This window comes from Takifugu rubripes, chromosome 4 (assembly GCF_901000725.2).
Source record: "Takifugu rubripes chromosome 4, fTakRub1.2, whole genome shotgun sequence".
Classification (NCBI taxonomy): domain Eukaryota; kingdom Metazoa; phylum Chordata; class Actinopteri; order Tetraodontiformes; family Tetraodontidae; genus Takifugu; species Takifugu rubripes.
In genome coordinates this window covers 5588341-5613631 of record NC_042288.1, presented here as the reverse complement: position 1 = coordinate 5613631, position 25291 = coordinate 5588341, and the positions used below count along the sequence as shown (strand labels likewise).

The 25291-nt window shown below is 44.8% G+C and overlaps 3 protein-coding genes across 3 annotated transcripts; 2 read left to right on the top strand and 1 right to left on the bottom strand.

The window, feature by feature from the left end:
* Window positions 1–2561: 2561 nt before the first annotated feature.
* On the top strand, window positions 2562–6614 carry ifngr1l (interferon gamma receptor 1-like). The gene is given in 7 exon segments (NM_001360834.1): window positions 2562–2784; window positions 4546–4663; window positions 4784–4965; window positions 5060–5235; window positions 5435–5600; window positions 5704–5822; window positions 6115–6614. Coding segments are annotated over 7 exon segments (1164 nt in total). The 5' UTR covers window positions 2562–2717; the 3' UTR covers window positions 6451–6614.
* Window positions 6615–9254: 2640 nt separating this feature from the next.
* Window positions 9255–11217, top strand: il22ra2 (interleukin 22 receptor, alpha 2). The gene is made up of 6 exons (XM_011603021.2): window positions 9255–9416; window positions 9605–9725; window positions 9869–10050; window positions 10124–10266; window positions 10344–10498; window positions 10824–11217. Exons 1-5 carry the CDS (start codon window positions 9344–9346, stop codon window positions 10488–10490), a joined length of 666 nt encoding a protein of 221 aa, XP_011601323.2. The 5' UTR covers window positions 9255–9343; the 3' UTR covers window positions 10491–10498; window positions 10824–11217.
* A 108-nt stretch (window positions 11218–11325) lies between these two features.
* map3k21 (mitogen-activated protein kinase kinase kinase 21) lies at window positions 11326–25145 on the bottom strand. The gene is made up of 10 exons (XM_011603020.2): window positions 23497–25145; window positions 17798–17978; window positions 17540–17688; window positions 17282–17457; window positions 16193–16433; window positions 15935–16057; window positions 14364–14514; window positions 14195–14289; window positions 13284–14099; window positions 11326–13202 (listed from the first exon to the last, which is right to left on the bottom strand). Exons 1-10 carry the CDS (start codon window positions 24287–24289, stop codon window positions 12856–12858), a joined length of 3072 nt encoding a protein of 1023 aa, XP_011601322.2. The 5' UTR covers window positions 24290–25145; the 3' UTR covers window positions 11326–12855.
* Window positions 25146–25291: the final 146 nt, after the last annotated feature.

Below are 25291 nucleotides of genomic sequence, written 5' to 3'. Positions count from 1 at the left end.
TAGTTGTATGTACTCTTTGTCCCTGCAGCAGGACCAGCCTGAGGAACAGCTTCTCTCCAGAGACCCCAGACTGTTCCCATGTTATTCTGTAGGTTTTCCTGGGACGTGGAATCCAAACTTAATCTCCTTTAGATTATGTACACTCAGTAATTTCTAAAACAGTCTACAATTAATTTGCTCTTTTCTGTATAGCCTTTTTGAAACAAAACCTGTATTTCTTTGTATGTTCACTGTAATTTCATTCAAGTGATGATTGATTGGATCTGACAATAAAAAAATAAGTTGAAGTGAACATAGATTTCTTGTTTGTTTGTTTTTTCCTTCCCTATATAGTGCTATAGGAAGGGAAACTGTGATGAAGTATTTTCCTTTGAGAATATATGTGCCACAATTCACAATTTATCTAAGCTCCTCCGTTATTTACGAACATATGACTTTTTTTTTTACCAATGTGAAAGACAAATAATTCTTTGTGTTTTTTCGGCGCGGTAGGTATTTGTCGTTTAAAATATCCTGATAAAGTTTGTTTCACAATTGTCTCTCACTCTCGTCTCTGCTGCCATCTAGTGGATATATCTGTAAACTGTCGCTCACAAGCGATTTAGCTCATATATCAGAATTATTAGTTATTATCGGTCCAAAGAGTTTCACCATATCAAATTTGGCATTAAGAACGATATAAAACTAATCAGTTTGAAATTTGGTTCCGAGAGAGTGGGTTATTTAGGTTCTACAGCAGAATTAATGATTACAGTCTTTTCTCACCGTTGGCAAACGCGAGAATGCCTCAAAGAACCCAAACAAGTAAATCTTGTAAATCTTAGATCTTTCTACACATGTGGCCATTCTAAAAAGTATTTTCAGTTCACAGTGACATGAATGCACTGCCTGATAGGTGTTACGCTCGAGAGGACTGGCGGTCAAGTGTGGCGGAACCCCAAAGAAGGCAGACAGACACGGGAATTAAAAGTAAACTCTGAAGGTTTAATGAAGCAAAAAAAACCAGGAGGGAAGAAACTAAATGAGAGAGGCCGAGACAAACTATTGGTGCGTGATGCGGCAGACGAACCAAGTTCGAGATCCAGGGGCGAGAGTCTGTGGGGGAGTCCAAGTGTCCAGAGGATAGGAGAAATCCGTCCGAGGAAGGGGAAGGGGAAGAGGAAGAGGTCAGAGGAAGAGGGGCTAGGAAGGTTGCAGAGGAGTCGCTGGGGAGCCTGGAGAGATGCTGGGTCCACGGGACGTATTGCCAAAAACATCAGTAAGATCAAGCACTGGCCTGAGTGCATAGGGGCCTTTTATGGGTGCAGAGTCGTTTGGGCGGATTGGGTGCAGCTGCAGGAGAGGGCCCAGGTGGTGGTGGTTGAGCTGATTGCCCAGGAGGAGGTGGGGCCAGAGTAGGAGTCACAACAATAGGTCTGTATCCGGTGCCCTTCCTGTGTTAATTTAAGATATAATATTTGGCTCCCACATCCGTGTTGGTGGATATGATTTATGAACCGCTGACCTTGTAGATTTCCCGAGTTGTTGGTATGAAAAAAGGAATCTGTGTGTCTTGGGGACTCAATTCTTCATCTGACCTGTAAATTTCGTCAAAAGCAAACGGTCAAATGATCTTATTGATTTCCTGAACAACCACAAAAAGTTCTTTCTGCAAATGCCCTTTTATATGTTGAATGTTTGATTCTGAAAAAAGTGACAATATGAAGGAACAGTGAAATTAAGTAGGAATGCTGGAAAACAAATGTGTAAAATTAACAAATAAACGTACAAAATAAATAACACAAAAAATCTAAGAAATAATAGATCTGAACTTCTGGAGTTCAGCATGATTACTAATACTGAGCGATAGTCAACATTAGGGCATTTTATCTCATGTGTGAACAATCCTCATCTACGAGTTCAGTCAGAAGAAAATAGAGCAAAAATCGCAGTCCTTCGATGTCTCATGATTATGCATTTCTTAAACAAAACTACAAGGTTAGGGTTATGTCTCGTACCTTTAAACGTGTAACATGTTGGTTACAAACCAAAATACTTGGTGTGGGTGGATTTTGTTTCACCCTGTTTGTCTCATTTTCAATTTTTTTTGGATATACATAACTGCAGGGACCTGACAAACAACAGTGCCTGTTCCTTAAAAACTGGATTCTTCCAGATGTGGACAATATTCACACCACATTTGTGTGTCACCCTGAAAAAAACAATGACAGATTCTCATGTTCTCATCATTAGCTTTGACTCCTGAGACTTACAGTATGTAACTCTGTCTTCATTACCGTAAATAACGACGTTTCTGGCACTTCAGGGAATTTTGTCCTTAAATGAAACTAGTGATGCATTGAGATACTGTGAGAAAGCTGTAAAATTCCAAATATCACAAAAACAAACCCAAACAAAACACCCCGAATATTGCAATACGTCTTCACCCGCTCTATAGTCTTTAGCTTTATCATATATGTATCACGATAGTCCAATTCAAGCTATTAAATTTTCCAAGATAAGGTAGATAATTAGTGGAAGTAACTATCGTTGTTTAAATTTACGGTTTCAGTGAACGCGACAGGACTAGTTGGCGTGTCCATTAGAGGGGTCTGTAGTTTAGCCGTTTAGGTCTCCTGTTGTCGTTTCTGTTTTGGATTTAATGGTTCACTAAACTGGACCTGGTTCGTGAAACAACGCTTCTGGACTAAGCTCGTGTAATAGCTGACCACCTGAGAATGCGCCCGACAATTTTGTATAATGCATTCTTGCTTTTCTTATGGTTCCTTCCGACGTACACCCATGGTAAGTTAGCATTGCGCATGCTAACGGGAGCTAACATGTTTGCTAAATTCTGAATGTCAGTTTGTTCTCACGGCGTCAGAATTGTTCACACGCGTGGAATACATCGGATAAAGAGCTCCATAGTTCAGAATCCGTGTACTATATTGGTTGCTAGACTAGTTCAGAATGGTCATGTAGAGTTGGCCTGGATCGCATCCTGTTAGCTAAAAGCAACATGATCCGTAATACAAAACTCTTCCCAGAGTTAATATTACATTTTAAGGACAAGATCAGGATCTTAAAGTTGACATTGTGAAGTCGCCAACCCTCCAAAATGACGCTGCAAAGACGTTTCATGTTAACATTGTGCCGAAGAACCGAGTATAGATTGTTATATTATCAGAATATAAGTGGTTGCTATTATTAATAAAGTCAGCACCAAAGCCCTACAAGCTAACATTTAGTTTAGTTTCGTTTATTAATGATTACATTCTGGTCACATGTGACTTTGACAACCCTTATTTCCTCTTTGTAATTTTCTGATTTGCTCAAGACGTGCGAGACTCAGTTCTCATTTCTGCAAACTGCAGTGACCAACCCGTGTTTGTCATCATGTTGCGTCGTGTGGAGGAGCTCCGAGAGCAGGGATCAGGACTTGCACCATGCATGAACGTGTACCTGTTGGAGAACACGTCCTTCTCACAGGAGCCTTCCTGAGATTAGATTTGTAAATCACAGATGAGAACCTGTGGTTTTCACAGGTTCTCAGTGTGGTCACAGCTTGTGAAAGGTTAAAGTGGAGAACACAAAGTGTGCTGATTCACTACAGAGGCCGGGAATTTCCAGGAAACGGTCTGAAAACACTGTAGTGTCACTGTTGCGGCTCCTGTGACCGCGTCAGCGTGGATTTCTGCTGAGAATAACCGCTGGTTCTTCCTGATGCATGCATGTAGAGACCATGTGGTGACAGGTCTGCTCTTGTGGTTATCACTTTTAAGTGTACAGATTGTTTTCTCGCTTGCGTGTCAGTTTCTTCTTCTGTGGTTTCCAGAGTGGAGGTTATTGCCGTTGTTGGTTCTCGAAGGGAAACAAACCATCATTTAGGCTTTGATGGGCCTGATTTGAGCTGAGACATTTTAACAGGAAGAATTATCGTACACATGGCAACACTAACTACTACTAATATTAGTGCTAATAACATCAAGTTTGTTGTTATGTCTTAAAGCCTCCAGTATTCCTCTCATTAAGGGCCTTTATAAACATTACAAGCATGTAACAGAACTATTAACATCAGACAGTTGTTTTAACTGTTTCATCCACTTAAGTGTAAACAAAAAGAGTCACTAATTGTCATATTTTTAACTCTTTCCATGTAGAGAAGAAAGGAGGTCCACACAGACATCTTCAGAGGAGGAGGTCTCAGTCAACCGTCTCCTAGTGAATGCTGGCTCGTGTTGACACGACGCTGCAAATTTGTTTTCCAGTTAGCTGAAGGCTTCAACGGCGTTTTGTGGCTAAAATAAACCGGCCCGCACAACTGGTCTGCCAGTTATGTATTACTTCGTTGTGGAAGCAGCCTCATCTGAAATATGAGGCTGAGTTTTACTGCTTGGTTCAGAACCAATTTACGGGCGTGCGCACTATCATCTTTGATTTGTGTTGAATGTTCATCAAATGTCGAAAACTAAATTTTCCAATATTTTTCCAGCATATTTTGTCGTCATGGTTACAATATTGTGGTACGATGTGAAAATATCTCTATTTTCTTTTTCATGTTCTCAGTGGAGCCTCCGACCAATGTGACCTTCTTCTGTCACAACTTGAAAAACCTCCTGCAATGGAGCTACGACGAGCTGGTGCCAGGCCTCAGGTTCAGGGTGGAGATCCGCAGTCTGGAAAGGTCTTTACCCGCACTGCTTACAGAATATGGCTGTAGCTTTTAACCTGCTTGTAGCTGTGAACATTCCACATTTGTAATAAAGTGGTTATTACAGCTGAAATTGACAAACCTCTGTTGCAGCCCAAAGGAAGACATGTGGGTAGATCCACCGGCCCTTCAGGCTAACATTTCCCTCAACATTGATCCGTCTGACGATAACATGCTGAGTGTGATCGCAGTTGTTGGACAAAATGAGTCCGAACCTGCTCCTGATAATGGAATCACATTCAGCTACTCCAGAGAGTCCCTGGTGCAACAGAAATGTGAGGATTTGTTGGTGACAACCGTCGGCAGCAGTGTTGTGTGGCCGAAGTGTTCCAGCGGCTGTTGTGTGACGACCAATCTCTCCCTCACCAGGCTTTCTGGACTTCCCTACGGTTAATGTCAACGTGGACCCGGACAGCAACATCCTGTTCGACTTCAAGCATCCGTGGTTGCTGTACGGCCCCAGCTTACGGCGCTTAAAGTTCAGGAACAAGAAAAGTAATGAACAAAAGATACCTGAATTCTCATACGGCGTGAAGGTCAATCAGGTTCGTGCACTCTCGGGCACTCAGGGCACTTTTGTGGGGTCGATGACATGATTTAAGATTAAAAAGCTGTCACTGAAGAGGGACATGAGATCATCTGTAATTGCTGGTAGAACGCAGGGCACCACCAAGCTGTTGGCTGTTGCTTTGGTCTGATCAGGGTCCTCTCAGTTGTGTCTAAATCAGCTCTTGTTCTTCGTAGAACCTGGATGAGCAGTTTGAGTGTGACACCAACGTGTGTAAAGGGAAGCTGCCGGTGGATCCTGGGCTGGACCGACACTGCCTGCAGGTCGAGGGTGAGATGCGCACGATGTTTGTTCGAGGATCGCAGGAGTTCTGCACAACGACAAAGACACATGAGAAAAACAGTGGAGTACTTTTTTCCTTTTTCCATGATGTATTTTGGTAAAAACTGAACACATTTTCGGACTTGTCGTTGCAATTACCATTAAAGTTTTCTGTTTGTTTTAGAGGACATCTATATTGTCGTTGCCGTGGTCATCTTCGTGTGTGTGATTGCTGTTGCTTTCATCGCCTTTATGCTGTACAAGAAAATGACAAGACCTTCGTCCTTTTCACCGAGATCTATGGTACGCGTTTTTATTTTTGCTTCCTTTACCTGCACTACTTAACGTCCCCATTGACACGACACTAGAGCGTCGCGGCCACCAGAGGGCGCCATTTCTCTGCCTTCCATCGAGTCTCTGTCAAACCTGTGTTTTTATTACCACAATAAAAAACGAACCCAGACAAAATAAATTAATGCTTCTCTCCACATGTATTTAGATCAGATGACAGTTGAAAGTGAATATCGATCATTGAGGCTGCTGAAAAAGGCTTTTACAGGTTTGACACTGTTCTAAAACTATTTGTGTTTCACAGATATTTCCGAATCAAAAGACTCTATGGACTCTGAAACTGTTCAAAGATCCTGTCATAGTGCCTGAAGTGGACCCCAAGTCACCAGATTTACTAATGTCTGATGAAACTGAAGCACAAGAGACATCTGTCAGTTCCTCCACTGAGCCTGATCTCCGACTTCCCCTGGGGATGTCAGCTGAGAGCGAAGCAGCAGCAGTTGAAAACGCTGGAGGACCCAGTTACATGCAGGGCAGCGAGTTGGAGGCAGCTGCCTTCGGTGAATCTACTTATGAACGGCGTCCAACTGTGAAGGTGGAGCTGGCGCCAGGTGAACCGGCCGAGGGCTACAGACACTGAGAGCGGAATTTAGTAAAAGCAATACTAAACAGGGTCAATTTTGCGATTGGATTGGGTGTATGGATAGTAAACAAATCTAACGGATATCATTTACCGTATTTTCACGACCATAAGGCGCACTGTATCAAAAGGCGCAGTCTCAGTTATGGGTGCTATTTCTGTATTTAAAACATACATAAGGCACACCGTATTATTAGGCGCATGCTGAAACACAGTAAAAATGACAACGGAAGTAAAACAGTGAGTTTCGACACATTTATTGAACAAAATATTCATTTTTCCGCCACAAAACCATCAAACTTTTCATCTTCTGTATCTGAACTAAACAACTGCACTATTTCAATGTCCAACATCCCGAATTCCTCTTAATCATCTGAATCGGACTCACCGACCGGTTCTGGTTCGGCGTTGATTTTGTGAAAGCTCTTACAATACATGAAGACGGTATCATAGCCCATGCGTCTACAATCCACCCACATATGGTGGCATAACTTGCCCGCCGCTGCCTCATAGATGTGGCTGGGCTCAGTTATCTTGTCGCGGCAGTAGGTGCGGAAGATGGCCACCCTCTCCTGGTAATCCGCTGGCAGCCGCGGCGCAACAGTTGTCCTTGCGCGTATGGAGAGATGCCGCCTCCTCAAAGCGAAAACAATAAGATTGCTCGATTGCCATTTTCAGCTGCATATTCGATGGCCTGCAGTTTAAAGTAAGCCTCATACGCGTCTCGCTTGACCGGCACCATTTTAGGGGATCCTTACGCGTAGGTGTGCCGCTAATCGATTGGCTGAGCGTTTACCGTAGTGCACCCACCAGCAGATTTTGGAACTCAGTCCGCACACAAGGCGCACCATATTATAAGGCGCACCGTCGTTTTTTTGAGAAAGTCTCAGTGTTTTAGGTGCGCCTTATAGTCGTGAAAATACAGTAAATAAAATAGTCGTTTCTCAACCCCAATGCTCAGGCCCTGGATGAGCCGCAGTGTACCCTGCCATCATCCATAAGCAGCATCCATAAGTATAGACCAGCCTCCTCTTGCTGTCAGAAAAGCATTAACAGTGTTAGTTGGACACAGTATATAAAATTAGCAAATGTCACCGCGCAGCTTCAGAAGCATCCCGCCCGTTGATGCTCTTTACCCTTTTAAAGCTTGTTTGCACTCATCGAATCAGAATGGGGGAAGGTTCTGACCAAAACGTTTTGGATTCCATCCCCATCTCAAGATGACAGCAAATGTCACATTTGTGAGTTTGTCTGGTTACGCAGGTCTAAGAGTCCCTGAAGAGGCCTGCAGCGGAAAATTAGAGAAATACTGAACATTTGACCTCATGTACTCATTCTAACTACTGATACTCGTTTAGATGCTCTTGAATCAAAACTCCTGTGATGATGCGTTTGCTGGCCCCATCTCCTCTCAGATAGAGCTAAAACGGGTTATTTGACCTCTGAACTGCGAAGAGCTTTGCAAAAATAGTTTTTCTAAAGGTTGAAGCATGAGATGATCTTCAGCTGCTGCCGTCCTGCATTAGAAACAACACATTAATCTGTAACCAGTGTCGCTGTTGCTGATATAGAAGCCAAATAATCCCTGCTTTCTAATGACTGAATTCATTTTTCATCCCTCCGTCAGCCATAGGGTGTGAATGAGGTGAAATGGGAAGATTGAGGCAGAAAGAGAGAGAATAAACAGATGAGTAGATGAATGGGTTGGGGGGGGGGGTGAAGAAACATGTTGTCTTCAAATGCACTCTGTACCGTATTTTCTACTGAAATGAATCGCTTTAATGCACCTTAGTCCACAGTGCCACATTTTTACTGTCCACTCTGTTTCTGTCTGAAGTTGTTTTTTATTTCAAGGGTCAACAAAAAGATGACTTATAACTGGAGATGTTATGATCGCTGTAAACCTGTATCTGTCCATCAGTTCCATGCTCAGAGAAGCATGGAACTTTACGTGAAATGTTTGATTGACTCCTTCAGATTCTGTTAATTTTCAGATTTGTGTTTTTTTTATTATTAGTGACCTGTATATGTGCCTTCTCCAGCGAGCTTGTTTTTTTTAAAATAAAGCATAAAATGTGGATTTACTCCAGGATGTCGTGTTTCTGTTTCAAGAACTTTAAATGTCACCACGTTTCAATTCGACCTTTCAAAGAAGTGAAGTTAGTCCGGTTCAGCTTCTCACCTGCACAAAAAGTGATTCTGACTTTCAGGAACAAAGGCATTCATGTTTCATGACATTTATGCTGCTGCTGTGCTGGTTCCTTCCTCAGGAACATGATGAGAGAAGCCACCTCTGTGTGCTTGTGTGTGTGTGTGTGTGTAAGAGAGATGTTTCCTTCCTCATTGCTGGAGGACCTTCTCACTTTCCAGAAAGACTTGATAACTGAGCTGCTCATTAACTGATGATGATGATGATGATGCTCCATCTCAATATTTATCTGCACTTTTCTAGGTGGTTGAAATTTTTAATATTTAACAAACTGCTTCCTCTCACCTGCTTAACTCATTTTTCTCGAGTTCAGCTGTATATTGCAATAATATTCAGTCTGAAAACATAAAGTTGAATTAGGACGACGTGTTTGTTGGTTAATTACACAATTAACACTAAAGTCTCAGCTCTGCTTTGATGTTTCATTTGAATTCTTCAGTCAAGGTTTTGGAACGTTAACATGATCCAAAAAAATCCTAACTTGTTTTAAAATAATGCAGTTTGCTTAAGTGTGTGTGTGCGTGTGTGTGTGCTGGGGGGTCAAATGTCAGAAGCTGTTGTGTAAAAATGCCCAGATGATCTTGACATAAGGGAATTTAAAAGAGGAAGTTTGGTGGCCCTTTAAAAGCAGCGGTGCCGTCACCCCCATGTCAGTTGGCCTTTGACACCCATAACATCAAAGCCATGAGTCGCCTGCTGCTGCTGCTGCTGCTGCTGCTGCCCGGAACACTAGGAACACTGGGAGGCACCAGGAAAGGTAACACTTCACCAAAGCAGCTTCAATATTACAACCAACAGCAGAACACGTTAAGGCGTTTCAGCAGGTTCAAATGTGTTGAAGATGTTTTAGTAGAATCAGTTTTTAACATTCTCCACAATTGTGATTAATGTTTGGTTTCTTCAGTTCTGATCAACATTCTCAGATCTGATCAATGTTCTCCTCAGATCTGGCCATGTTGGCTCCACCGACCAACGTGAGGTTTGACTCTGTGGACTATAAAAACATCCTTTGCTGGTCTCCACCTGCCAACAGCTCCTCACTGCTTTACTACGTCCAGTGGAAAATGTGAGATTTGACACACTTTTATGCCCCCGCCCGTCTGTTCGCCCGTCTGTCCATCTATCTGTCAGCGAACGAGTCAGTCCTGCAGTGGTTGGATGGAAAAGACGCTATGACCATTCCCTTCTCTTCATCTCGTTTGTGTGTAGTTATGGGGACCCTCAGTGGCTGGATGTGAGCAGCTGTCAGGGGACTCTGAAGCTTCAGTGTGACCTCAGTAACGTGACCTCTGCTCCCAGAGAGTGGTACTACGCCAGAGTGCGTTCCTCCTCCCAGACCTCCAGCAGATCAGACTGGTCCCTCTCCCCGAGGTTCAGCCCACGCTGGGACAGTGAGTGACTCCTCCTGCTCAGACGATCTAAACGCACATGCAGCAAACTAACGAGCTCCTCTCACAACTGCAGCCAAACTCAGCCCCCCCGTCCTGAGGCTGGACGTCACAGAGAAAAGGATTATAGTCCGCGTGAAGCCTCCCACACCACACATCCGCAAGATGTTCAGACGCCTGCAGTACAAGATCTACCTCATCCACCCCAGTGGAGAGGAGGTACACACACACACACACACACACACACACACAGACAGACACACACACACACTCAAACACTGTCTTCTTCTCCTCAGGAGCTCTTCATCGTGGACTGCTGCCCCGGCAAACTCACCCTTCACCTCAAACACAAGCAGAAGTACTGCATCCAGGCTCAGACCAGGATCTTCCTCCAGGCCAAGATCAGCGCTCGCAGCCCCCCCACTTGTGTCACCACCTTCTGATGAAGCAGGTACGCGCCATGGTCTTGCATAGTGGAGACCTGAGCTGGTTCCTCGGACCAGGTTTCTTTGTCTTTCTCCCGAACGCTGCTGTGAGCGTCAGTGTCGGGGGTGAAAAAGAACTTTGCCCCCACAAAAGACCTCAAAGTGAGGAGTCAAGTTTCAGCTGTGTGTGTGATGGAGGTGTGTGACCCGAGGTGATGAGACAGAAACAGGGAGGGGAAATGAAACTCCCGCAGGGAGAAACTGCACAAGCTTCTCCACAATCATCAGAATGTCTGTGTAGCTGCTTTAAAACATGACATCAGACTGATCTTCTGTCTGCTTATCCCACAGTTCCATGTGGCTTTACTGGATCTTTTCTGCTCAGCTACCCTGACAGCTGGAAAAAAGTTACACACTTTAATGTGACTGAAGCTCTGATGTGATGTTTGTCCTCCTGAAACTGCACATGCCCGCAAAAATGTTACTTGTAATATGATCAAAGGGGCCTCGGAATCATTCCTCTGGTCCCCTCTCATCTCCAATGTGATACTATTTTGTTTATTTTCCTCTCCACGTTATTAAACATCATGTGCGCGGGTGTTCAGTCATTAAAACACTTAAATTGAAAGTGCTTAAATCTGCTGACAGCATGCTTATATTGTTAATGGAACCCTTCATAGGATTCAGAAGTATATACATATCGTGTCACGCGCACTTGTACCACAAATAAACCAGATAACCTGATTTTGCCTCATTCCAATAACTTGACATTTACCGCCACCGGCCACTAGGGGGTCTCGTTCGCAATAAAATTGTCAGCCAATAGCAGCAGGAAGAAATCTGCAGTCATCCACAGTTTTGATTTCAGCTTTATTCAAATTGTAAATAAACTTGATATTCTTGATCAAAAGGATGTGGAGAAAGAAATACTGTGATAATGACCAAAAAATAAAAATCAGTTGTGATGACAGAAGCGTTCAGAGATTTAAAGGAAGTGGCCCTATGACAGGAAGTTTGATGGGAGGGTGGAGGTGGAGGTCTTCCCTGCTGCAATTCATCTATAGCAGCTACTTGACTTTTCTGGTTTTTGGTCCTGAAAACAAAAAAAAGGCCTATGTGCTGGAAGAGTTTGGTCCCACAGAGATGCCCGACCACAAACTGGAGGAAAGTGGAATGTTTGTTCAAGGCACCTAAATCTGTTAATCACGAGCCAACGAGGTTTTGTAACTGACAAATTGCAATTACATTTTAAAGGGAATGTACAGTGAAAGAGGGTATTTACAGATTTTTTTTTTCCCAATTAGAAAAAAGGTAAAATTGCAGTTTTGAAAGCCAGGTGATGCTTTACGATTTAGAGATGTGTGCGCTTCAAACGCCCTTTAGCCCTTCATATTAACTAATGAAGTGCCAGGATTCAGAGGTATTTTAGTTTTATAGTATTGTGCAGCTTTAAAGGTTGAGATATGATATCATCCAGCTTGGTTTAACCAACCAATGATAGAAACACCCATGACATAACAACAACACAAGGAATTTAGTCCAACATAATGAAAGTTGAAAAGTGTAATTTGTTCTTAAGATAAATTTATCTTGTGGCCAATGGTTGGGCAGTAAAGTGGCAGGACCTTCCCCTCGGGGGTGTAAAAGAGTAAAGACTCATCATCTTCAGGGCATCCGGGGAGGAAACCCACCAGCACCATAACTCTGATCTAGTCCTGTCGCCAACACTGAGAAAACAACTTCAACGTGATACAAAAGAAGCAAGACCCCATTCACACAACAGCGTTTTCGGGTGAAAACTCAAAGCATTTGTTCCATTTCCACTGGAACGCCTAAAACTGGAGCAAAAATGGGCTCCAGAGAGGAGGGTTTCCCCAACGTCACCGCATCCGTTTTGTGTAAATGGGGTCTGAGAATGCATATAAAGAAATATTTACAACAGGGATTTTTTTGTTCAACATTTTAAGGGTTCTCGCATGCATGATTAAAAAAAAATCTAAAAGCTTGATCACATTTATAACTGACATGGAATAAACATCCTGTCCGTCACTAAGGTAAGATCGAGTCTCTTCATATTAAATTACCTATAAAAATATATATATAAATAAAAAGGTGAAGGTATTGTGTTGTGAAAGCTGCAGCAGCGGTCAACGTTTAGCTGCACCGACAGAATGGGGGTGGGTTCAATGGGGGCTCTGCTCGGGCTTCAGAATCATGCTTCAGTTACTCTCTAGAACCCTGGAAACACTATGTTCTAGACCTAAAACAAACCCGGGTTCTACGTTATACAGGATAATAAGGCAGCCTGGTTCTAAACCCTCCAGGAGTTTTAGGCCACCGTCCAGCCTGGATGTTCTACAACACTCTTAGATGGAGCTCATCTTCAAGACAAGAACTCCTTCTCCAGCTCAAACACTGACGGTCGTGCAGGAGAACTCTGAATGCGACAGAGTGGCACCGTGCAATCCCGTTTCTGGCCCTCTGTGTCCATGTCCAGGAGGGAGCAGCCCTCCGAGGACAGAACCATACTCAGGTTTTGTGCCGTTCTCTCTCCAGAGTAGTGGCCCAGCGAGTAGCTCTTGTTGCGACCTCTCAACAGGGCCCAGGCGTGGGGCTTGGCCCGGAATGACACTGGTCGTGGTCTGGACAACCCCTCCCCGCCTGAGACCTTGTCTGGTGCTCTGTCCTTGTCCTGCTTCTTCTGTGTGGCTGGAGTGGGCTGACCATTGGCTGGAAACAGGTGCCAAAGTGTTAAAATACCACAAAACCTGAGAAGAAAACCAACATTTGTTTTGACACAAGATGACTCACTGTTGTGGTATTTCTTCCTGCGCAGGCGTGTTCCTGTGTTGTGGTTGGTCAGCTCCTGCATCTGACTTTGGGTTTGCATTGTGGTCCTTGTGGCATCGCTGGTTGTCTTGGAGCTGAGTCCCTCCGTACAGGCTCCTGAGCCGACCCTGACCGGCTCCGTGTGTTGACTGAGGACGACTGGGCTGACCATCCCAGGGCCGTTGTCTGAAAGACAGGCTTCAGACTGTAGGAGACACTTGGTGGAGTTACACTCTATGATGGCTGACATGGAGATCAGATTAACGGGCTGGGCGGAGCCCTGGTGGTTTGACGACGCCTCGTCTTTGCGGGAGCGACCGCCTGGCGGCGAGGTGCTGCGGCGGAATCGAGTGGCGCGCTGAAACAGGCCTTCTTTCTTCTTCTTCTCTTTCTCCTCGCGTGGTGACTCACAGTCGTCTCCAGGGGTGATTGGGTTTTTCAGAGCCTCTCTGATGTCGTACCCGAGCACCACTGAAGCCAGCAGAGAGCCGCAGCCGTACAGCACCGAGTCGGTCTTCCGTCGAGCCGACGTCCGCTTCAGGCTGTTGGTGGGGGTGTGCTGAGGTGTGGTGGAGGTCGATGAGGTGGACGTGGTGGTCGAGGGGTCGTCTGTTATCTCCGATTGGCCGCCCTGACCTCCTGCGCCGACCCCGCAGTCTCCCGCTCCCCCGGGGCTCTGAGGCTCGTCCCTCCACAGAGGTAGATCGATGTACACCTGGTTGGGGAACTTGAGCTGCTTTGGCTTGGAGCTGCTGTCAGGACTTTCCTGGGACACAGTCTCATCTTTACCGGCACTTGCTGAAAGACAAAATGGGGAAATCTAAAATGACGCCTCCTCTTATCAAATATCAACAATTACCGGTTAAAAGTGTTGCAATGATTTAAAATTTCACCTTGTTCTGCAAACAGGGCAGCGAGGGGAACTGATTTCTGTGACTTTACCAGGCTGGTGGACCAGGGGTTACTGCCGTCCGACAGAGGACGAACTCTGAAAATAAAAACGTGATACTGAGCTTCAGAAGAGTCAGTTCTACTCAGCGACTGATTAGAGATAAAGTCTACCTCTCTACAGCAGCGGGCCTCTCTTTAGTCTGCACTGAACTGGGTCCCCAGGTCCTTCCCTTCTTCTTTATTCCTTTCTTCACGTCGTCAAACTCCTCTGGCCTGTAGAGGGAGCTGCGGCCCCACGTGCGGTTGCTCTCGTCCTGAGTGACTGTTAATGAAGAACTCAATCTCAAACCACTGCAGTGATAGGATTTGTGTGCTGCAAGTGAGTCGCATTATTGGCAGCATTATCTGTGAGAGTCCGGCTGTAATCTTTCATTAGGTCAGACAGAATAAGAACACGTTCAGCTGGTTTCTGTTCCCTACAGGTTGGAAGCCCACCAGTCTGCTCTGATAATAGAGACATTTTCATTTCATTAGGAAAAGTTAAAAATGAAGTCTTACTGACATTAACGGAGTCTGTTGGAGGAATGTTAAGTCACAACCTATAGATCAACAACCCCACGAACAGAAACACAGGTGTGGAGCAGCCCAGAGGTGCAGACGAGTCAGGATCAGGACGATGTCAGAACCTGGCAATACGGATGGACAAACCCAAAGTCTTGCCCAAAATCTGTGAATACTGTTGCAAAACAACCCACTGGGCCTTGATGGTTGTCCCTTAAAGCACCAGTGTCTCTAGTGCGACCTGACATCCAGCAGCACCAGGGTAGCCATAGCTCACCTTTACTGTTGTGCCAGCTGTTGACTGACCTGTTCACTGATCAGGTCACTGGTCTGGCCTTAATTACGCGCACATTTGGATCAAATATTCTGCATGTCATGTTTATATTGTATTTTGCCCAGAGAAAAGTAAAATCGACATGTATTTCAAACGGCTTTTTTGAAAAATCAACTACAAATTTCTTTCTCAGCAGTGAATAGACGGTCCAATAGACTTGGGTGTGGGAGCCTGGGCGCTCCTCACTCACAACTACGGGACCACTGGGTTGCTGCCGTCAGACAATAGGCTCATGTTGACATTGGAAATCGGTTAAGGCCTCTGTGCCGAACTTCTAAGAAGCAAGACCAGGCTTCAATCTTATATCTCAAATTGCATCTGATGGACTAAAGGAAACAAAGGTCTTCAACTTTAACCTGCATTTCTATACAGTAAAGCCCTATTTGTTAACAGTTGATTCAAGTTGAGGTAACATTAAAGGCTTTTGATGGCCTTAAATATAACTATGGTGATACATTTATTCTCTTTTGATCCAACTCTCACAATTAAATTTCTTAGGTTGTTGCATTATTACTTGACTCCCTGCATCCGTCCAGTCACCAGAGCGTAAGTCTGCAACCATCTTTGTCAGGCATCACGTCGGGATCCACTGGGAAATACTTTCATAGGAATTCATAGTTATTGCAGAGTCACTGGTGCTCAACTAACAGAGTTCTACTGTTCAAACAACTGTCTGACGGCTTCTGTTCAGGGGCTTTGGCTCAGCTCATCACTGTAAACAATATTGTCCCAGCGTTCCCAGTTTTTAAATTCTCAGACAATGTGATGAAGTATATACTGACAGAGGAGGAAGAGAACGGCAGACCTCACATGCCAAATATTTCAATATGAAAAACTGCAGACATACGCTGGATGGCTCTCAGGCGGGGAATGAGGGTGGGACTGCTGGGAGGAGAGGAGCTGTTGCTGTGGAGGCTTCGTCTCTTGTCCATGGAGGGTGAAGCCTGAACTGTGATCTTATGCTGGAAGTCTGCAGAGCGAAATGTGCAGATGGGTTAGAAAATGATGGCAACCTCAGATCTGTCAGAGACTTTAAAACACGTTTCCCTGACGACAGGTTCAGCAGTACAGAAGCTCTTCATTGCGCTTAGGTGCTATCTCTCACCGGAGGGCAGGCTGATGCGGTTTCCATCCTTGAGTTTAAGTCGCGAACGTTTGAATTTGCCTTTCCTCTTCTTCACGTTAGGCTTGTCTTTGTTGAGCTGAAAAATGAGGATGTTGAGCTCCCGCTCCAGCACGTCGATCTCGCGCTCAGCCAGCTGCTGCTCCCGCCGCTTCAGCAGCTCCTCCTGTGACTTCTGCTGCAGGGCAGCGCGTGTCAGCTCCTCTTCTCTGGAACGAAGCTCCTGGAAGAAGCAGGTTCATAGACATAATTCAATCGCGTTGACAAACCACAATACAGCAGATGCTGACTCTACAATAATGCCACTGCAGAAAATATTGACCAAAGCCCTGAACACAGGTAAGGTCCTGCTCATAGGTACCAGAACTGGGGTGTTTTCTGGGTCTAAACATTAATAACATACAGCTGGTGAAATGTATCCAGGGTCAACTCAGATATTCATATAGTAAACATAAACATGATAAACACTCTCTAAACATTCTATCGACCGTCAGCAGTGTCCTGTAGTATCTTTAGTACTTCAGAGGACAAATTGTAGTTTACCCCCCCCCCCTCAATTTTCTCACGTTCACAGCATCGTAATTAGGATCTGAACTGGATGACGTCCGCAAAGCTGCTTTACGGTCAAGCTCCTTCAGCCACTCACTGAGAAACAGAAAAGGGTGGGACCTTGGCATGCAAGAAATCCTGTTTCATTTATTAATTTTTCCATTAAGTTTACATTCTAAATGTTTTATAGCCTAAAATAAAACAGACATCAGTTTGCGGACATCTTTCAGCAGGGAGCACCGGTCTCTGCCTCACGCACTGATTCAACCGATTGTATAAACTCTAATTAATCCTCTCGTTAAGACAGCAGTGGGAGACTTTTACAAGCAGCAGATTAAAGTCTTAACGGGGGCTAAAGTACCTCAATAATAATGTTTGGGTAAATGTGTGATTAACCAGGAAGAAATCAATAATGTTTGCATGTGAATGCTGAACTTTTACATGTATGAAAATGTGTGGGAGCATGGACAACATACAGGCTGCATACAGGACAAACCTCTGCAGCCCCCCACTCACTCTTACCTTCTCTTTGGTCCTGAGCTCGTCAAACATTTCCTGGATCTCCACACGCCAGTCGTCCTGCATGCTGTGGAAAGAGTCCTGGGGCATGGTGGCCATCACCGCCTCCTCAATGGCTGACAACTGCTCCAGGATGCAGGAAAAAGATGGACGCACATGGGGGTCCTGGTCCCAACACTCTGGAGACACATATGAGAGCATGAAGCCCCTCTGACAGATTGACCGAACCAAACATTTACTTTGGCATCTGTGTGACTTTACCCTCCATGAGCTTGGCAAAAGGTTCGGGGCAGGTGGAGGGGATTGGTAGGGTTAATTTATTGACAGCCACACCATAAGCTACAGCCAGACCGTCTATCCCACGATACGGCACCTCCCCAGTTAGCAACTCCCACAGCAGGACACCATAGCTGGAGGGTGGAATGGAATGGAAAGAGAGAAACAGGAAACAATATATTTTAAAAGTGTTTTTAGGCAAACATGACAAATGGGATGTTTTGTTCTGGGCTTTCATTGTACCCCCAGATGTCGCTGCCTTTGGAGAAGAGAGATGACTTGATGACTTCAGGAGCCATCCAGGAGTAGGTGCCTGCAGCTGACATTTTGGTGGTTTTGTGCCACTCCCTGGCCAGCCCAAAATCTGTGATCTTCAAGGTCTTCCTGCCAATGTCGTCATTCTCAATCTTTTCAAGTAACAAAACTGAAGAGAGACAGGAAAGGTTGCACGTTAGAGAAAACAAGAGGTAAATCAATAAAAAAAACTGCTGAAAGTGTGTCAATAATGGATGGGTATTTAACAGAAGAGTGAAAGAAAAGAGAGGATATACAGAAAAAGGGTTGAGGAAAGACAAACATGAAAGTAAAGGGACGATAGTTGATAGTCAGCAGGGCCAAGAGAGGTATGCAGGTCATTTATTACTATAGAAACAGAAGGCTGACAGCACCACAAAGAGCCTGTCCTCCGGTCCTAAAACTGTTTAATACATTAAAGACAACCAGAAACCTCCACACCAGCCTGTAACCCAACACCTGACCCCAGAGCCCGGCCACAGCCCACCGACCTACGGAGACCTTCCAGTGCATTCGAGTGGTTTAGAAACTCAAATAAAATCCTGAAAATACGTAGGAGGTCCATTTGACAAAGCAGACAACATCGGGTTTAGAGTATTTGTAATACAAACAGCAGATGAAACAGCAAAGATTCACCAGATCACTTTGTACCAATCGGCCAAGTTCTCTTCACATTAAAAACTGTCCCATTCGGTTATTTACACACAGTAAATGACTGCAGGTCAAAGCAAACAGATGCTTTCAGCTGTGTTGGTTCAGGTTCAGCTGAGACACAAAGTCAAGGCTTTATGTGGATTCAAACTCGCAACACTTCATTTTTGGCACATAAACAATCACTGCCTTATCACTCACGACCTTGGACTTACTCCTACACACACACACACACCCCTACAGGATAATGCATTACCACAAAGACCACAGAAACTGGTGTTTACAGAATTAAAGCTAAACTAAACCACTTTTCCTCTCGCTTATGGTCTGTATATCATCCCTGCAGTACGAATTAGGCCTGACATACTCTACACATCACAACAGATATCATTATTATATCAAATGCAAATCAATCTGCATTTCAATGCAATGTATATTCACCTGCTGCAGAAACTACTGTACAGAAACTCAGGGATACGTTACAGGCAACTTTAGAGATTCATTTTGTTTTATTTTCTATCTTTTTTAACTATAGAATACATTTATAATTCCAAACTCAATATTTTATGCTGTTATATTCCCAGTAACTCCAGTGGTTGGTCCATGACAGGGGTACTGGTGCCATTACTGGCCTGGGGGCAGCAGATACTCTACAGAGAGCAACAATAGGAATTCCATTACAAACAGGTTCCATAAAGCTGATACACTGCTGCTTCCTGCTGCCTTTTAGTGATTCCACAGATTCCTCCCAGCAGACTCTACAGGTTCCCCACAGGTTACTATCAACTGGGAAAACAGTGGATGAAAAAAACAAACATATTTTCTAGGTGGCTACATGATACTGACAGGTCCATCCTTCAGAATTGTTCTGATAAAACAGCTATTTGCCTACTTCTGTGCTATAAATGTTACAACATGAAACGGTGTTGCAACAAAGTGTGGGTGTGTGTGGGTGTCAGGCTGAATAAGTTTAGACAAAATTGAGATAACAGCAATAAATGAGAAAAAACTGGAAAAGGGTTGTTTTGCAGTACAATGAGCCGGAAGCTGTAGCACATATAATTTTTTTGCATTTGTTTACCATTTCACAGATGATGCACCTCTTTTTAATTTTTCCACATGACCTTTTGACCTTCCTCTCTTTCATTTTGTAATCTACAGAACATTTATGATACTATGTAAATAGTTTGAATAGAAGCATATACTGAGTGCTGATTTCTGATGGTTATCATATTTGGAATGCTGCTAATGGAAATGCTAACTACGTTTATATAGCTCTACCTCCTAATGTCAGTGACACTTATAACAGTTTAGAAATCAGGGTTAACGTGTTATGTGTGCCCCTGTTGCCTTCACCCAGTCTGGATTTCTCACTCTTTTGAAAAGAAGAAGTTTTGAAGCAGACAACAGTGCAGCGCAACTGGAGATGAATATCGCTCTGGGGCAGACCCCACCCTCCGTCCAACCCCCCCTTCCTTTAAATCCCCTTTCCAAAAGTGGATCTGCAGGCAGACCCATCCTTCACGGTATAACAGTGGGAAGATCAGACATGATGCAGCTGCCTTCAAAGATGGTCCCACGCTTCTTACCGTTGCTTTCTCTCCCTCAAGGTATAAAGAAAAAAGAACTGAGGGTAAACTTTTTTTAAAGCTAAAAATAACCACAAAAGACTAACATTTCTAAAGCATTTTTGGAAAAGTTGTGGGATTTACCACAGTGGAGCTGCAGATTTAAGCTTCCGCTTAAATAAAATGGACTATTTTTCCCCGTGTGATTCCTACTGCACCAAGTGTGTGTTTTACTAATAACAGTGTCACAGGAGGAATTGATGCAGTCCGGTTCACTTCTATGAGATTTCCTGTAGTAAACAGACAACAGCTCGATCTCTCCCCACTGAAATGAAGGCGACCTCAGGCTTTGTACTGGGTGGAAAAGGGATCGGGGCCAAATCCATCTACCCTGCTCAAGTCTCTTCTTCTTTGTTTGCTGAATGAAGTGATAAGGAGTCCAATTAAAACATGGCAGATGGTTAAGGAGTGCAGTTTTACAGTATTAACATTTATCAGAGAGCCTGGGATCCACACAGGCCGATTCAGGAGCAGCTCTTCTCAGCTGTGAACCTTTTTCCTTTTCACCCTGCCCTGCAACAATAGGTGCAGTCAGGGAGAGGTCATAAAAAACAGAGTGAAAGCATCTCCACTCCTCCTCTCTCCCCTCTGCCCATTCTCTTGTCAGGAAAAAAGACAAGCAGTAACTGTCTGTGTGTCACCGGGGGTATTTGTGGAGAGCCTGAGAAAAGCTGCCCTGCAAGACCAAGTCGAGCTTTGTTAACTCTTCCTCTGTGAAAAGAACAAGACAACAAACAAATTACAGGAAAAATGATTCTCTCGTTCTTCATGAGAATCAGAACAGCACTGACAGGAAAAATTCTGTTGTTTGTTCCTCAAACGGAGTTTCAGTTGTGTTGGAACATACATTCCTGTCATACGTCTCGCACCATCCTGTGAAACTGTGAAGCAGACAGGAGCTGAGCGCTCCTTCACTCATCTTCAGTTAACTGATGCTAAGCCTGAGACGCATGTTAGTGTCGGGCTGAAGGAGTTCAAATGTAAAAACCTAAAGGCCCAGAGAGGATGTGAATCCCGTCTGCAGTTTTCTGGACACGTTTCCAGAAGTTAGCCTACAGGCTGTAGGCTCTGACTCGATTTCCAGCAGAAAACTAGCTGCTGTGACAGCAGGTAGAGATACTGAGATCACTGAGCTGGACAAACTGAAAGACAGAAAACACTGTCTGCTTAGAGCCAACCCCCGTGCATCCAACAAAACACAGTGTATTTATGTATAGAACTACGACACTGGTTTTGTTGGGGGTGAAAACTGTTGCAAAACTCTGCCATGAAAGGCAAGTTGTTTTAACTCAGCATTCGCTGAGTTAAGTGTTTGTTGAGCTGTTTGTTGAGCTTAAAAACTCAGTCAAAATGAGCAAATGTATAGTTTTTAAGTGGACGCACACTTTAGCTATAGGAACAATGATAGCTATAATTTCAGTTATCTTTTAAAGTTTAAAATGCCTCAAAAAGGTAGACATGGAGCATAATAAAGTGCATGTGGGAGCAAAGAGGAACAAAGAAGGGAAGGTAAGTAAGGGAAACTAAGAAGGGAAACCCCCTCAGTACCGCTGCTCTCTGGGAGATTAAATATGAACGGAACAAAACAAAACGAGGGCTTTGAGACCCTCCGAGTCCTCGCCATTCTTCTGGCCACAGTAGCCTAGCAACCACTGCTTGACCAGTCCATTGTGCAAACGTATGTTAAGCTTTTATCCCTCATTAGCAACATTCCTCTCTGCAGGCTGGGATTTTACAGATTAGATTGGAAAACACAAAAGAGTTTGGACAAATTGTGCTGACTTCCAGCATATTACTTTCAGGCTAATCATTGATCAAATAGCTGTATGTTTGTCCGTGTTGAGCATGTTTCCCCTGCAGCTTGATCAATGACAGGTTGAGCATCTGTGAAGACGGCCATGTTTAGTAAGTTTAGCTGTTTAGCTAGTTGCTTATAATGCTGCACAGATTGCAGCTTAACAAACATTTGCAGCGACGCATCAATTTTCTTGGTCCCTGAGCTGATAATTCTCTTCATTTCATCATGTGACACACAAAACAAAGACACAACAGCTGATGAAAACATTTGCTCCGATGCATTATTAATTCGGATTTTTACACAGATAAAAACAGAAGACACCGCTGGAGGTCGTTTGTCAACAGGGTAGAGTACTCTGGACTCACTCGCCTGACTGTAAACACGCAACGCTGCTTACTTAATTCAGATAAAACCCTTTAAATGACTCTTTTGATCAGATTATGATCAATTTCCTGCAACTTCTTTGGTCTTCTGGAGAGCAAAAATTAAAAGTGTTGGTCTTTGGTTGTAACTTTTCTAAAATCCTGCTTGTGTGCAGGTTACACAGAACCTGTAGAATAAGTCACAACACTCGGAGGACTTTGTTTGCACAAGTCCACCTTGTCCAAATATCCAATAACTGCTGTTTGGAGGCTCTGAGCTTATGTCCCGACTTTCAAGTGGCCCTATAATTACAGAAAGTTTTGCTTCTTAAATGAAACAGTCAGGCTCTTTAGACCGACCACATGGGCTTTTAATAGTTAATAAATGTGTTTACGGTGTGCAGGCTGTTTGGGTGTAGCCTCTCACAGCCTGAAGAACAGTTAACAGTCAGCTTAAAATCTGCAGAACCCCAGAGTCACAATACAGCATGAAGTCAGGGACAAACACGGTGGTCTCATATTGCACACAGCTGAGTTTAAAGGGGGGCTATGACTCATGGACTACTGTTTCTGCTTTGTACCGTCCAGTAATTATTAAATCTCCAAAAAAAGAGAAACTAGCCTGATATCACAGCATCTCCACAAACCATGATCACCATCCCAGTAGGTTATTCTGAGGTGAATCTTCAAATATCAGTGTTAATTCACATAAACATTATCATCTGACAAAACATAACGATAATTCCCATGAGTCTTTATAAGTGAATGCTATTGGGAATGAGCATAATCGTGAGCTAAATGGCATCTCTATCTGAGTTAATGTTACCCTCTGACCTCTGGTATTAGCTCTGCTTAGACAAGCACATGGCCCGACAGTGTGGACTGAGTGTGTCTGCTGATGTGTTTGGTAAATCACTGACTTTATTTAAACAGCATTTCAGCCTGAAGTGCAGAGGGGCCTGGGGGGGGAGTTTGTGTGTCTTTTTAAAAGGATGGGGGAGCAGCCCAGCTGAGCAAACTCTGCCTTTATTTCACATCCTCATGTGATGTTGACGTCACACGTTATGAGTAATAGCAAAACTTTAAGGGATTTTTAAAGCGTGGTTTCAATAGATTCTGCATTAAGGGTTGAAACTTTGCAACCAGACGTGCCGCGGAGCACCATCCAGTCGTAAATGGGCTACCTCCACACACAAGCGCAACACTTACTGTTGCTAGACTTCAGGTCGCGGTGGATGATGGATACCACCGCCTCCTCGTGCAGGTACTGCATCCCTCTTGCGATCTGCACGGCCCAGTTGACCAGGATGTGTGGAGGTATGCGCCTTCCGGTCAACGCCCGATTCAGGGTCCCGCCTCGTGCGTACTCCATGACTAGGCACAGGTTGGGCTCTTCCAAACACACACCTTCCAGTTTGATGATATTGGGGTGTTGCAACATGGAGAAAAGTTTAGCTTCTTGTTTAACACTGCTGGCGGTGGCCGTTATGTCCTCGTCTGGATCCTGTCTGGCCGCCTTAACGGCGACCTCTTGGTCTGTCCACGTGCCCCTGTAAACTTTGCCAAATCCCCCCACGCCGATGATTTCCTCTAGCACCAGTTCACTGAAAGGGATCTGGACGGGCGAGCCCGGGACCCGCTCCGCAACACCCACCGAGCCAGTGGTCGTGGGGAGGCGGTATATAGCGGGCTGGTAGGTGACATAGTTGGAGGGGAAAATCCCAACTCGGTGGTGAATTTTACCTGTCCACCATCCCTCGTCGCCGGAGATCGCTGCATCCTTGGAGAGGACCTCCACCACGTCCCCGCGTCTAAGGCTGAGCTCGTCCTCGCCGCTTGCGTCGTAGTCATACGCGGCTGTCCAGAGGGACCGAGTGGGGCACAGCGGGGCAGAATGAGCCCAGGAACGGACCGCTGGCGTATCTGCCCAAACATGTTCCCCTAATCCACCGCTGCCCGACCGCCCCTCACCGTTTGGGAAAGCGGCCTGCGAGACATTCATTTCTCGGTGGCCGTAGCGTCACCATAGGATGCAGAGCTTCAGGAGCAAAATCAGAAAGAAAAACTTCAAAACAAAGACGGGTAACTTTCTGAGGTCCACATGGTTTCGTAAACGTGCGTAACTCTGGCGAGCGGACTGAGCTCCACCGCAGTGTCCAAAGTCCTTTCGGGGAGAGAACGTCTAAAGCCCCATAACGTTCTCCACGTTGGGTCAGGAACCAGCCAGCGAGGCTACTGTTGGCACAGTTGTTGCACAGCTCTTGCACGTCCGAAAATAATAATAAAAATTAGGTTGATAGATGATAAAAAGTAGTTTAAAAAGTCGAAGCTCCGGCAGAGAACAGCTAAAGCGGGCAGGCTAAAGTTAGCTTTCTTCCAGTGATGCTAGTGATCAAGTTGTCGCAGGTGCCGCAGGAGGTGCACCTGCGTCGGCCGGTGCAAAACTGCTACCGCGGTCCGTTAAAAGACTCAGATCTGTCGAAGAATCTCATCTCACGACAATACTCCGAAATCGAATGGGCATTCGCGGAGTTGCGGACTTTTAAAGAGAATTTCATCAGTATTAGCCAGCGGGTTAGCTTAGCATAGGTCGACTATCTCCAGTTGGGAAAGTTTCTCCGCTCAAGCTTCAACATCGATAATTCCCAAGTTTGTTCCTCCACAGAAACAGCCGACGCGAGGACGTGTATAAAAGACAGCAATCATCCTGCGAATCACCGCGGGCGTCCACCAATAAAACCTACGATTAAAAAATATAAAATCCGACCAACTTCATCAAAACAACCCCCTATCGCCGTCGTCGGCAGGCGAAGCTGGACCGGGCAGTGGCTGCTGCCAGGATCCGGGGACGGTGCCACTGCTCGCCGCTGACTCTGCTGCCCTCTGATTGGTGCGCTGCCGCACACGTGATAGGCGCAACAGCAGGGGGAGGGGGGAGGAGCTACTATTGGAATGTGTGAGGAGAGCAGCGCGCGCCTTCAGGGAAATTACGGTAATAGTGAAA

Coding starts and splice junctions, on each gene's coding strand:
- map3k21 (XM_011603020.2), bottom strand. CDS start 24,289: ATGAATGTCTCGCAGGCCGCTTTCCCAAACGGTGAGGGGCGGTCGGGC. Junction 17,979..23,496: donor CGACCTGAAGTCTAGCAACA/GTAAGTGTTGCG, acceptor GTCTCTCTTCAG/TTTTGTTACTTGAAAAGATT. Junction 16,434..17,281: donor AGCTCAGGACCAAAGAGAAG/GTAAGAGTGAGT, acceptor TGCTTCTTCCAG/GAGCTTCGTTCCAGAGAAGA.
- il22ra2 (XM_011603021.2), top strand. CDS start 9,344: ATGAGTCGCCTGCTGCTGCTGCTGCTGCTGCTGCTGCCCGGAACACTA. Junction 9,417..9,604: donor ACTGGGAGGCACCAGGAAAG/GTAACACTTCAC, acceptor TGTTCTCCTCAG/ATCTGGCCATGTTGGCTCCA. Junction 10,267..10,343: donor TCCACCCCAGTGGAGAGGAG/GTACACACACAC, acceptor TCTTCTCCTCAG/GAGCTCTTCATCGTGGACTG.